We start from the raw sequence: 13,488 nt of genomic DNA on the forward strand, positions 1-13,488 counted from the left end.
CCGATTCGAAGCCTCTCGTAGTCTGTTAGACAGGAACGTCAGAGGTTAAAAGGTTCGTGATGCACTTCCAACCCCAGAGCAAACATTTCCAGCGCACAAATATGTGTCCTGCTCTCTCTCAACAACCATTTTTCTTTGGACATCATAGAAAAATATAATCTAAGCAAATGATTGAGCTGATAAAATACACACACACACACACACACGAACACAAACACAAACACACACATATATAAGGTTTATTAGATAAAATTGTACTTACTGTAAACAAATGGATCTGCAGACCAAAGACAGGAGCAGACGGAGATGTAGGAGGAAGAAAAAGACAAAGGATTGTAAATGTACAAGGTGACTCCGGTGAATCCACTCTTTGTCCATCCTCGCCAGAACCAGACAAGAGGATAAGCACTCTTCTCTCCTCGGTGCTGTGTCAGGGTGCTGAGCCCCTCAGAAACCAGCTAGTTAGCTTAGCACAACCAATGCTGGTGGATTTGCTTTGTAGCAAATACGATACGTACGATACATACTTTTCTTCAAAAAGGGTATTTGCCTGCATTATTGATATCAATTTTTGTTATGAAATCGAAATTTTAAATTTTATATCATTTCGGAAAGGCGGCATGGCGGTGCAGTGGTTAGCACTGTCGCCTCACAGCAAGAAGGTTCATGGGTTCGAGGAGGGATAGGCTCCGCCCCCCCCAACGACCCTTAACAGGATAAGCAGAAGAAAGCAGGTGGATGGATATCATTTCAGGGTCCTGTTGCCTGAATGACTTTGCTGACCCGCTCCAAAGTTTTGATCTGAAACTTTGAACAAGACAGAATTGTGTTGACAACTTGAAGAGTGACCGCTGCTACTAATCATGGCTGACGCTATGCATCTGATAACTGGACTTGTGACTGGAGTATGGTAACACTTACCATCCACTACCATTAACTGTGCCAAGCTAACTAGCAGTCCGTCCCAGCTCCCTAATGCAGCGCTGAGATATGTTGTTGCTTTTTTTCATGACACTGTTTCGTCTTCCAAGCCCTCAAATTGCGATTGTCTTGCAACTCGTATTTGGAAATTTCTGTAAAATGTATCATATCCTATCAACATGTATCATGATAAAATGTGTCATAACTGATGTAACATGCTTAGTATCATGTCGAGAGGTCTTGGCTAACACCAGCACCAACACCTATCTTCTTGTGTCTGGCTTTGGGGAAAATACCAAATAAGATCTTTTTTTTTTTTTTTTGTCAAAAAATCCTGACATGTTCCTTCACATTAATTCTTGATGTAGATGCACAAACTCACGATAATCACGTTGTTATGGAAACATAGTGACTGTATCAAATTTCCTCACAAACCAGTTCCCCCAACAAAACCAGTCTCACACCCAGACTGGGTGACAAGCAGAGTTTTGGCCTTACTTGCTTCAGTTTCCATGAAAAGATTGAAGAGCACTGCAGGAAAGTCAGATGAATATGTTGTTAATGGTGCTGCGTGGGCGTCGCATACAGTCATTTCTATCAAAGCCGACTGCATGCGTCGCATTCCAAAGAAAAAAAAAACGCAACAAGAGATGGTCGCGTTTTTTTTTTTGTTAACTCATAAATATTTTTGCGTGGTGTTAGGGTCATGGGAAGCTTTTTACACAACTGAGCTCTTGAGTGCTGAAAAAAAGAAAAATAGCAAAAGTACAGTCACAAAGCCCAGAAATGAAGTATAATCTTCATCTTCTGTACGTCTGTCACAATAATGAAAACTCCAATCTGGCCCTATGTGACCTAATTGTATATATCTAGCGCTATATATGTAAATCTATATCGAGATGTGTGTGTGTGTGTGTGTGTGTGTGTGTGTGTGTGTGTGTGCGTAAGAAAAGCATTTTTTCTAACGTGTCGTTGTTGATAAGTGAACGACCTTGAGCCCAACACGATAAAAACATTTGAATGCTCTTCAAGTAGATGATCACGAAAAAGACAGAAACATTTATGCCAGGCGTGTGTCCCACTTTTATTTACCTGCCATCACAGTCACAAGAGTGACTCGTTCCATCTTGAACACAACTAGAGACAGAAAATAGAATTCATGTGAAGAGGAGCTTCTTTCCCATGACTTTCACACAAACCGCACACACACACACACACACACACACACACACAAGTGCGCGTGCACACACACACACGCACACACACAAAGAAGAATGTCCTTGTGGTGTGAGAGGTCGGTGTCTCGTCAGCGGGGATTCATTCTGGGTGTTTGGAGAGTAAACAGCAGATCATCTTTTGTCCTGCAGTGAAACCTTGCAGGTTTCCACACAACTTCCCTTCCACCTCCTCTGAGAGCCCAAAGAGCTCCTCCAGCACACACTCATGTGCTCATATTTATGAATATTACATAAGGGGGCTACATTGTGAAAAACTCCCCTTTTCAGCGCTTTTGGGTATATTTCTGGGTCTCTGATGTCCCTACTATCATACAAACTGTGAAAAAGTAAACCCAGGCATTTTGACGTGGGTTAGCTGTGTTGTGACCGGCCGTCCAGATCTAATGCCTCTTAGCGCATCACAAGAGACTTCCTTGAAGTTGTAACCAACCCTGCAGCTTTCAATAGCCCCCCCCCCCCCCCCCAGTTATGGTACAAGGCGTGGTGCTTCTGACAAGTTCTAATCAGTAGTAATAAACTGAATTTGAATTTATACAGCTTTCTAACACTGTAAACATAAATGAACATGAATAAATGTAAATAAAATAGAAAATCAGCAGTAAATTTGGACAATTCTGGTTCTTGTAGTCATCAGAAGTTATGATTGTACCTGCAGGAGTGAATGTGCTCAGTGCTGTTTGCCTGTCTGTCAGCAGGATTATGCAAAAACTATGAGGCTGAGCCCAGAACCTGTTAAATTCAGGGGTAGATCCATACACCACAACAAAAATGGCATTTAAAAAAACAACAAAAAAAGTAGGATTCCCATTGTTCACCTTGGCAGAGGTGGAGGGACCTCTAGTTTCAGGTTTTGTAGGTCAATATACTGTGGATATGCTAACAAGAAAAATGACTTGTTTATTCTATCAAAAAGAATCGTATTAATAGATCTAATGGATGGTAGTTTAGTCCTTCGAAGCCAGAAACACAATTATTGACGAAATATGTTTTTCAGGCTTTTAGAACGTATAGAAACCTAATAGCAAAAGTAGGAATAACCGTTCTAATTTATGGAACTTGGAGGAATTCTATATTGCCAGTCCTCAGATTAACATTTGAACCAAAGCAGAAGCATCATAAACTCGTCTCCAAGAGTGCGTCACCCTCTCAAGAAATTTGAATCAAATCAAGACAAAGATGACAAGGAGACTTCTTATCCTGTATTTGTGTCACGTATCTCCCATCCTGACCTCCGCCAGTGGGTCACTGCAGCTTTCAGTTAGCATGACACTTGCCAAGGTCAACCGGGCCTGGGACTTTCGATGCCTCCCACTTCTCACATGACGCCAGCAGACAGAACAGGCTTTAAAAGTGATCTTGGCGACAAGCTCGGCCAGACTAAATATGCATAAGGTTGACCCTGTTAGGAAAATATCCTTTTACTTCCGCAAATTTTTTCAAAAGGCTAACTTTCTTTAGTAATCACACAGAACACAAGTCACGTGTGTTAATTTGAACCCCCCACATTCATTTATCGTCATCTGATCGCGAGCACATTTCAGTCTTACACTCGTTTTCCTCTCTAATTCTAATTCTTCTCGAAACTGATCACAAAGTGAATAAGCACGTTCATGTGTTGTAGATTAAAATCTGCCTCATGACTCACAGTGAAACAAGAATCCCAACGACTTTCTAGAACACACACACATAAAAACCCCAAAGTGACCTTGAGCTGGACTCTCATCCATACCTGTGCTTACCTGAGCTGACCGGTTCAGGAGCTGAAGAGAGTGTGCGGATGTTCTCGGACACTGGCCCTGGATTAAAGTGACTTTTTGAGAAAAAGTAGCACCTGCTCCTCCTCTTTGTTTGAAGTATAAACATCCGTGCGCATGGATGTGACAGGAGGCAGATGATGGCGTTATTCCATAAACATCCACGTGTGTCCTTCGCTGTGAAGACGCCCTGGATCATGAACACTGAATAAAAACTTTACCGTGAATAAAAAACACTTAAAAAAAAGCAAAATTGATCTTCGGACTGTATTTTATGATCAAATCTTCTTTTGTCGTTCTTTTACATTTGAGTTCATAAACTCACATCTGCAGGTGATTGGCGATACTTGGGGTGCAGGTGGTCCTCCACGTTCTTACTGAGCACAGAGACTGAACCTGAAAGGCAGAGTAGGGAATGACACCCGCCATGACGTCTCACCACGACAGTTCCTCTGATCCGTCGTAGAGGGAGACTTTGAAACGAAAAATTGTGTTGACACCTGAACTGTTTTCAATTGATTTATCACTCTCCGCCAAACTGAAAAATTAATGAGGATTTTTAAAGGGTCCCAGAGAGGTCATTTCCCCTCTGGCAACACATTCATGAATGAACTTCAAAGCTCACACGAGGACCGAATTAAAAAGCTTTTTTTGTTGTTGTTGTTTTTTTTAGATAAAAGTCTGAAAATTTCCTCTCTGTCACAACCGTTAAATAAGAACAGTGTCTTTTTTTCATGAACATTGGATGTTTATTTGTCAGAAATCTTTAGGATCTCTTCACACTGAACACTCCGTAGGCTGCGGTTTATATTTCTGATATGGACTTCAAATTTGCTGCCAGCTTCCAAGACGTGACAATTTCGACTCAGCTGAGGCAGCGTTTGAGTGTAAGTTACAAAGTTGTAGCACGAATCGCTGATTTGTTATGAATTCTGGATATTCTAAGTTGTTAAACTATTCAAGAAATATAACAAGAAACAGACGACACAGCATGAGGTTCTTTGACAGGTCAGCAGGCTCAGATCAAAAACTACAGGTTTGTTCAGGGCAGTTAAAAGATTCTAGAGGTTGTACATCCCATCATGTGGTGCGCCGTTCTTAACTTGTAAGAATCAAGCCAGGTCAATTTTATTGAAGTTATCAATTACCTCATGACACTTTACAAGTAGAGCAGGTCTAGCACCTCACTCCTTCAAGGAATTTAATTGTATCCCTAAAATAACTGCATTTCCTCCACTTTGCTCCTCCCTACATTAAACGGCCTCTTCCCTGGATCATGTTACATCCCTCCACCACGTTTGGTAAAAATCTCCCTCAGTGATTTTATGTAATCCTGCCAACAACACTTTAAATGCAGGTATAACTCCTCTTCTTGTTTGTGCGGGGAAAAAAATGACTGCTGATGAAGCAGCCTTGACTCATTAGATGCTCATCCTCCTCCTCCCTCCGTCTTCTTTCTCTAACGTGTTGTTCTGTGCAGCTCTCTCAGGTATCCAGGTATCTCCCAGCGCCTCTCTGTCCAGGCTGCTTTGCTTTGTGTTGATTTGATGGTTGATGAGTCCACTACAGCCGGGCGGGAGGCAGAATTTCTCCCCCTTCATCCTTACTGGTCAGGTTTCATTCAAATTCACAAGCTCATTTGAAAGGGACTGTTTCAGAAATGGGTGCTCACGCTTCCACCAGTTTGTTGAACTTTAGCGGCATTTGTTCACAAACAACATGTGTAGCAGGTCCGTGTGCATTTATTGGTCAAATCCACAGAAATATGAATGATCTGTGACTGCTTAGATGTTTTCCTGCCACTCAGACAAAGTCAGACATGGGTCGGGTCAGCCTCTCAGAAACTGCAACGCCTGAGAAGTGAGAGAATGTGACACAGTTCGAGGTGATAGTACTACAGTTTGAATGTCAGCTGGTGATGAGAGACGGAGTTGAGATGCAGAAACCAGCTGGAAGCTTAGAACACACATTACGGGGAACAATGATGAGCCCTATACGCCACACTGGATCTGTGTGTTCGCGTAGGGCACCGTTAGCCTACACAAGGTCACATAAAGGTCACTTTGTTCCATATCAATGCCGGGTCACTGACAGAACGGACGGAGAACAAAGAGAGCGCACGCCTCAGCAGAATGAAGTCTTTGGATGGGTTCATGATCTGAGTAAGAAAACTATGATGCAAAATGTTCTCATCACATTACAGCTAATTATCCTGGCAGAGAATTGAACCAGCCACCACATCTATCAGTCTCAGCTTGGAGACACTTTCAAACTAAATCCTGACATATCAAAAAATATTTAAAGTTTAAAAAAACGGTGCAATGAAATGACTGAACAATCCCATCAGCCTTATAAAGAGTAACTTCCCCTTCTTATTTGGCAAAACGATGTGTTGAGGCGCTTCATTCATGATCTGTAACAGGAAGAAGAAGAAAAAAAATGTGGTTCTTCGACAGGTACACAGGACCAGATTGATTCCGCGGAAAACCACAGGTTTTTTTTTTTCAGGGCGGTTAAAAAGAATGTAGAGGTTGTAAATCTTATCATGTGGTGCGCCGTTCTTAACTTGTAATATCTGTTAAAACCTGCTATTCTTTAACTTTCCTCCTTAGTTCCTTCAGATGTTGATGAGTGTTGCAAGTCAAACTCAATCCTTGTCAATTAAGGTCATCTTCAGAACACACACGCTGAACAATGGAGGTTATCAGTGGACACACGCGCGCCTGCGCAAGACATGCACACACACACACACACACACACACACACACACACACACACACACACACACACACACACACACACACACATTCCCTGTTATGGTTGTATTCACTGTGTTTGTCCATAAACACCAGAACTGAAGGGCTAGCAGGTCAGCTTACTTGGCGAGTGTATCCAGACCTAGAATCTGACACGATGAACCGAAGAAGAGGAAGATATGAGCTCACTCTTGACCTGATCTCCTGTCATTCATGCCAAGCCCATCATGTCACTCGAAGCGTGGATGTTTGGAATCAGTTGAGGAGATGATGATGAAGCAACCAGCCTCCAGAATATGACAGAACCCATCATGAACCGATATGAGCAGCTGAGTCAACACACAGCTCCATACTAGCTGGGTTGTATCAACTAATAGACACGCTAGAATTCTCTCCTGCTGACTGCTCAGTGTGTGTGTGTGTGTGTGTGTGTGTGTGTGTGTGTGTGTGTGTGTGTGTGTGTGTGTGTGTGTGTGTGTGTGAGACTACCTCTTGCTGTTCACCACAAGTGTTACAACACCAGTCGGGGAAATGAAGACCATGGTTTAAGAGATGATCCACAGTTATTGGGGTTTATGAGGTTGTCATTCAGAAAAGTGTAGGAATACAAGGAAGTTCTTTGTTGTAATGTAACTTTGGAGTCATGCCTGAGGTTCTGAATGGGCGCAGTGATTTTATGTAATCCTGCCAACAACACTTTAAATGCAGGTATAACTCCTCTTCTTGTTTGTGCGGGGAAAAAAATGACTGCTGATGAAGCAGCCTTGACTCATTAGATGCTCATCCTCCTCCTCCCTCCGTCTTCTTTCTCTAACGTGTTGTTCCGTGCAGCTCTCTCAGGTATCCAGGTATCTCCCAGCGCCTCTCTGTCCAGGCTGCTTTGCTTTGTGTTGATTTGATGGTTGATGAGTCCACTACAGCCGGGCGGGAGGCAGAATTTCTCCCCCTTCATCCTTACTGGTCAGGTTTCATTCAAATTCACAAGCTCATTTGAAAGGGACTGTTTCAGAAATGGGTGCTCACGCTTTTTGACGCATTACCTGAAAAGCCCCGCCATAAATTCTCAATCAACAAAACAAAATGTGTCTTGATGGGGATGAGGAGGATTACTGCCGGACATCCTGAACCTTCTTTATTGAATGGTTTTTGAGGGACCTGCTACCCTACCTGCTACCATTCATTATGCTAAGCTAACTAGCAGTCAGCTGGTCTCTGTGGGTCTCATCTCACTGGTGTTGCAGCACGATGGGGAGATTATCAAACTGAACAAGTTACAGTTGCTTGTTGTTGGAGCTATATTAGTTTGGCTTTAAGAAGTGGTAGTTTTGTCAGTTCATCTGTTTAGTATTGTGATTTTGTTCACATACGTAAGTGATATATTTGGTCATACACGTTTGCTTGTTGTTTGTTTAGTTAATTGCTTGATTTATACGCTTAGTCTTTATTTTGGTTAATTTACTAACAGCAATATTTTGGTTCAGACACCTGGGAGCAGGGCATATGTTGTTGTTTTTTTACCAGCACCGGAGGAACATCAACATCAAGGAATTTGCTCACCTGGAACAAAATTAAACAGGCCCATACCAGCCACAAACTGAGAACCCAGTCTGGAAATTACCTTTATTTCTTGCCTGCCCAGGGTACAAGAATTTGTTGTTTACTTGTTTGATGTAAGTTAATTTCAAGTTTGTTTGACAAACGGCCACGACACTTGTCACTGTTGTTTGCTACATTTCTCTTTTGGTCCTGATACGAGCTGAAATGGAAAGTTTCCACCACCAGAGGGAAGCAGAGACACACTATTCCTTTACCCTGGTGGCTCCTGCACCTTTCACATGCGGCAACAACTAATCTATACAAATTATTTTTTTGTTACTTAAACACTATAACCAAACCTGTTATGGAAGATTTCATTGGATTTATTTACAATTTTCTTAAAACTGCATTTGCATTCACCTCGGCCTGCTGAGCACTGTAATCAGGGTCAGCGAAAACAATACACAGGGAGTGTTACAGTAATGAATCATACAATTATTGGGAGAGAATAAATGGAAGAAACAAATCCCTAAACAACAACGACAACACAACACAGGTGAGAGTTTAACTTTCGCTACATAGGACAGACAACAACTTCAGTCAACCTCTCCGGTGTAATCAGAAAAAAACAAACAAACAAACACAATGCAAACATAATAAGAAAACATGATCACATTTTACCCAGCTGGCACAAGTGCAATATGTTCTGATGTCTTATTTAGAATCATTTTTACAGCGAGCATTTCTCCCTCCGAGGTCGCCGTGACTGTAGATTTGTCCTTCCCTCAAGAAGACAAACTGCATCTGATGACTCTGGTTTATGAATGTTACAAATATACTGTACTGTTACTAACGTTACTGTACTGTAAAGCGTACGAACCAACATCGGCCTCACAAATCCTCCATCGCTGTTTCTGTCGGCATTGAGTTTGTCATGCAAGCAAGTCCCTTGAGATTTTTTGATTATTTCAAACATGAGGTTACATGGAGCGTCACACATTTCACACATCAACTCCTCAGGTTCCACTTCCCTTCACAGGCTGATGAAAGGTATAAAAATAGAGAGAATTCTTCCCCCTTATTAGTTCGGGATTTATGCAACAAAACACAAGTAAATTAACTCCGCTGCTTCATGATTCACTTTTGTCTGACACAATTGTGGTCAAATCATCTTCAGCGTCGCTCCCTCCTGTAGGAACAAACACACCACACATTATTGATTGATTCAATGGCTTCACCATCAGATTAATAGAGTGTATTTGAAGAAAAACACTACTGGGGAACAAAATACCTCTGGATATCAGGGAGGCAGCTCACTATATACTTTCAAAAGAAAGTTTCTTTCCTTGATCCTTTAGCTTTGCATCTGCTCCCTGCCGATTTCCTAATGCACTGTAATTTATTTATTTTACTCTTTAATGTTTTATTGTTGTTCCACTTGTGTTTAATTTTTTCTCTCCATCTGATTTGCAGTCTCAATATTGTCTTTTAATATGCTTTCATGTTATTTTTTCTTTGCTGCAAAGCACTTTGAGCTGTTTTTTTGTATGAAAGGTGTCATAATAAAGTTGTTGATGATGACGACGGTGATGATGAATATTAGTAATACTTACGGAACCACGTCTGGAGGGTCTCAGATCTCTGCAGCATGGTGTAAGACAGAGCAAACACCAGCAGGACGCCAAAGAAGCCCCCGATGGTGCAGCCGATCAGAACGGCGTAACTGGTGCCATCATCTAAATGTGAGAGGAACAGGACAGAGGGAGGCAAAACATATCAAGAAAAACAGAGCGGTAGAAGGTGAAGAAAATGTAAAAAAAAAAAAAAAAAGATTAAAAAGACATGTTTGATATTTGTTAAAAAGATATTCAGGTAAATTTATAGCTCTCCTCCCTCTGACAATGAATAAAATGTCCAGATTTATTGGTTTTTCTTATATGAAGCAGGATTTTCAAAGCCTTCATTGGTCCCGAGTGTCTATCTCTGACATGTTCCTCCCTTTGAGAATATTTCCAACATGCAGACAAGTTGAATTCCACAATGTTCATGAAAACTGATCCAGTTGACCTGCTGAAAATGGCCAAAACTTTTTTTTCAGACCTTTTGGGTACGATATTATAGTTTCTCTGCCATTAGCTTCCAAAATTGAATCATTTCATCTTTAAGGGAGCATAAGCTAAAATCATAGAGAAGATGAAAGAGAGATGTTGACCGTAAACATAGAGAACAGCAGCAGGTGCATCGGGATGATTTGGCCTCTGACATACAACTCTTGTGCTGTTGTCATGAAAAGAAGTTCCCTTGAAGGTCCACATGGCCAACAACTGTCCCTCCCTCACTTCACAACTTCCGTAGAGAGCCTGAAGAGGGGAATAACATGAGGAGGATACGATGAGGGAGTGGACTAATAAATATGCAAGTTCACAACCACATCAAACCGCCTCGTTCTACACAGTGAAGCTTACACTTTTCAGTGAGAAGAAAACACATTTTGGACTGGAAGGAGACTTTTATGTTATTTAGCTCTAAAATTCCCCCCTGATTACTAAGGGGGAGGCAGAACCTGGCGGTCACCTGGGGGATGTCCTCCACGAGGCCTCCAGGACAGGTGAGGCTATAGTTGCCATGATGCCCGTAGAGGCTGAGTGTGACTTGTGGTGATGCTGCAGGAACCCCGCAGTAGAACACTGCAGGTTCTCCCACAGCCACCTTGACGTCAGCGGGGCGTGTGAGGTAACTGGAGTCAGGGGAGACTTCACGTGGAGACGTGCTGGCGGCGCTGACAGGAGGGGTGACGGTGGAGGTGGAGGTGGTTGCAGCTGCAGGAAAATTTAGAGGTTCAACAATTAATATATTAAGAAATAATTGAGAGCAATGGCAAGACTAAACATAATTCCAGCCAATAATTATGATTGAATTGAGGTTAGTTTAAGAATAAAACATTCTAAAAAGGTTTTTCTGGAAGTTCCCCACCCATCCTGTGTACTTTTAACTAGAAACTACCACAAAACTGAAAGTACAACCTCCAAGAATTGAAAAATAGCTTTTCCTTGTTATAATTTCTTGTAAAGCAGAGTAGAGGAACAGACGAATGAGGAAGTTGTTGTTTTTTTTGGGTTTTTTTTGACTGATGAAGATCAGTGTGACATCTTAGGATGCAGTGTGCAGTTCCTTCTACACTTATTCAGTTTTATTTTTTCCACAATGGAACCTTATCTGTTTATTTGCACCAAACCATGAGAGGAACATTTACATTTATGTACATGTTACATACTGAAGTCACGGATCAGGGGGTTTGGGTTAATCATTTTACCCGTAGGAGGTGTGGTGAAGTGGAGCAGAGCCAGCAGCAACACACAGTCCTTCCTCATCTTTCCTTTTTTCCACAGCACGTCCTCTTTTTCCCTTATAGTTTCACTAAAAGAAAAATACGACATATGTTATTTTAATTTTCTATTTGCTTTGCACCTGACTTTCCTTCCCATCGGAATGAAAAACGAAGAATTAGATGCTTTTTAATTACAGCTCTATTTTTCCTCAAAGCTTTATTTCCTTATATGAGCTGATTCCTGTTTGATATATACATATATATGTATTTTAGCCTAAATCTTATACGCTACAAACCTTTAAGTCGTGTTTTATCACTAAAAAGGGAAATATTCCCACTGTATATGAATGACTTTCTCATTTATCTTTTGTATTTTTCAACACACGTCAAGCTCTGATCTTTTCATACACACTGAAGTTGTGCACAAATCAAACCCTTTTTTTGTAAATTCAAAGATTCATTTCATGAGAGAAACAACAATAAAGTGGAATGTGACAAACCTTGAAATGACCAGGCAGCGTCCTCGTCTCTGAAGAAGAGGTCTCTGACGATCTACTTTTTGTTGTGGTTGAAATCAACCGGCTGTTAGTGTAACATTATTTGATTAATTAAACAGTCAATGCCTCCACATAACGCTCACTCCTCTCTCTCTCTCTCTCTCTCTCTCTCTCTCTCTCTCTCTGTCTCTCTGTCTCAAAAGGTGCATAGAGCAGAAGAAAAAGGCACCTTTGGGAACCTCCTGATTTACAGTAACAAACAAACAGGTTGAGCCAGCTCAGCCTGAACCACAAATAGTTGCACGGAACCTGTCGGCTAAAATGTGCAGGCAGAAGCGAAACTAGAGATTTTAGACCCCACAAAACATACGATGAAGAGCCGCTTGACCATTTAATATTAGTGCAGTGTTCATTGTTTTAAAGGGAGGTTGTGTGACGTCTTCAAACATCAAAACTCTGTGACATTTGCTGAGACCAACACACTCACCCACACATACAAACCCAGAATCCTGTTGGTCACCTCATCGCCTATGTTCTTTATATAGGTTCAACCTTGGAAACATTCTTAGAGAGAAACTAAGAATAATTGCTACTAATCATGGAATAATAACCTTGGAAACATTCTTAGAGAGAAACCAAAGCAGGAAGGAGGTGAACGCTTAGAACCGTTAGGCACTGGGCACAAATGGGAATGTCCAATGCCTGATTAACCCTAAAGTGAAAATAATAATAATCATAAAAAATGTCTCTGTGTGTTGGTCCTGTGATGGACTGGTGACCTGTCCAGGGTGAACCCCGCCTCTCGCCCGAAAGCTGCTGGGATAGGCTCCAGCCCCCCAACGACCCTTAACAGGGTAAGCAGAAGACAATGGATGGTTGGGAAAAAAAACACATTTTTCCTTTGACTGGGGGTTGTGAAGACATTTTTTGTCAAGAAAGCAGCAAATAGGAATGCAGAAAATATTTTAGACAGCACAAACAAGTTCCTCATTTCTACTCTCCTACTCGATAGGGTAACCGGCAGCACTGTAAGTCACATATTCAAAAACAACTTAGAAAATGTGATTATTCATGCTAGTAAGTCCTGTATCCAATCAAATGACAGTTGAGGGGTCAGCTGACCTTCATTCGTTCATTCATTCATCATCTTCCGCTTATTCCTATCTATCAAGGGTCGCGGGGGTGCTGGAGCCTATCCCAGCGGCTACGGGCAAGAGGCGGGGTTCACCCTGGACAGATCACCAGTCCATCACAGGACCAACACATAGAGACAGACAACCATTCACACTCACAGTCACACCTACGGTCAATTTAGAGTATCAATCAGCCTCGTCCCCTCTTGATGTCTTTGGACTGTGGGAGGAAGCTGGAGTACCAGAGAGAACCCACACAGGAACAGGGAGAACATGCAGACTCACACAGAAAGATCCCATGCGCGAGTCGGGACCTTCTTGCTGT

The 13,488-nt window shown here is 41.8% G+C and overlaps 1 protein-coding gene across 1 annotated transcript; it reads right to left on the bottom strand.

Annotated features, from left to right (window-relative positions):
- Window positions 1–8,327: 8,327 nt before the first annotated feature.
- On the bottom strand, window positions 8,328–12,244 carry LOC147253663 (uncharacterized). Its single transcript, XM_086217333.1, has 6 exons — window positions 12,034–12,244; window positions 11,519–11,622; window positions 10,780–11,024; window positions 10,418–10,565; window positions 9,819–9,941; window positions 8,328–9,394 (listed from the first exon to the last, which is right to left on the bottom strand). The coding sequence occupies exons 2-6, from the start codon at window positions 11,574–11,576 to the stop codon at window positions 9,336–9,338; spliced, it is 633 nt and encodes a 210-aa protein (XP_086073459.1). The 5' UTR covers window positions 11,577–11,622; window positions 12,034–12,244; the 3' UTR covers window positions 8,328–9,335.
- Window positions 12,245–13,488: the final 1,244 nt, after the last annotated feature.

This window comes from Aulostomus chinensis, chromosome 11 (genome assembly GCF_037954235.1).
Source record: "Aulostomus chinensis isolate RoL2024-O1b breed Wild chromosome 11, RoL_Achi_v1.0, whole genome shotgun sequence".
Taxonomy (NCBI): Eukaryota; Metazoa; Chordata; class Actinopteri; order Syngnathiformes; family Aulostomidae; genus Aulostomus; species Aulostomus chinensis.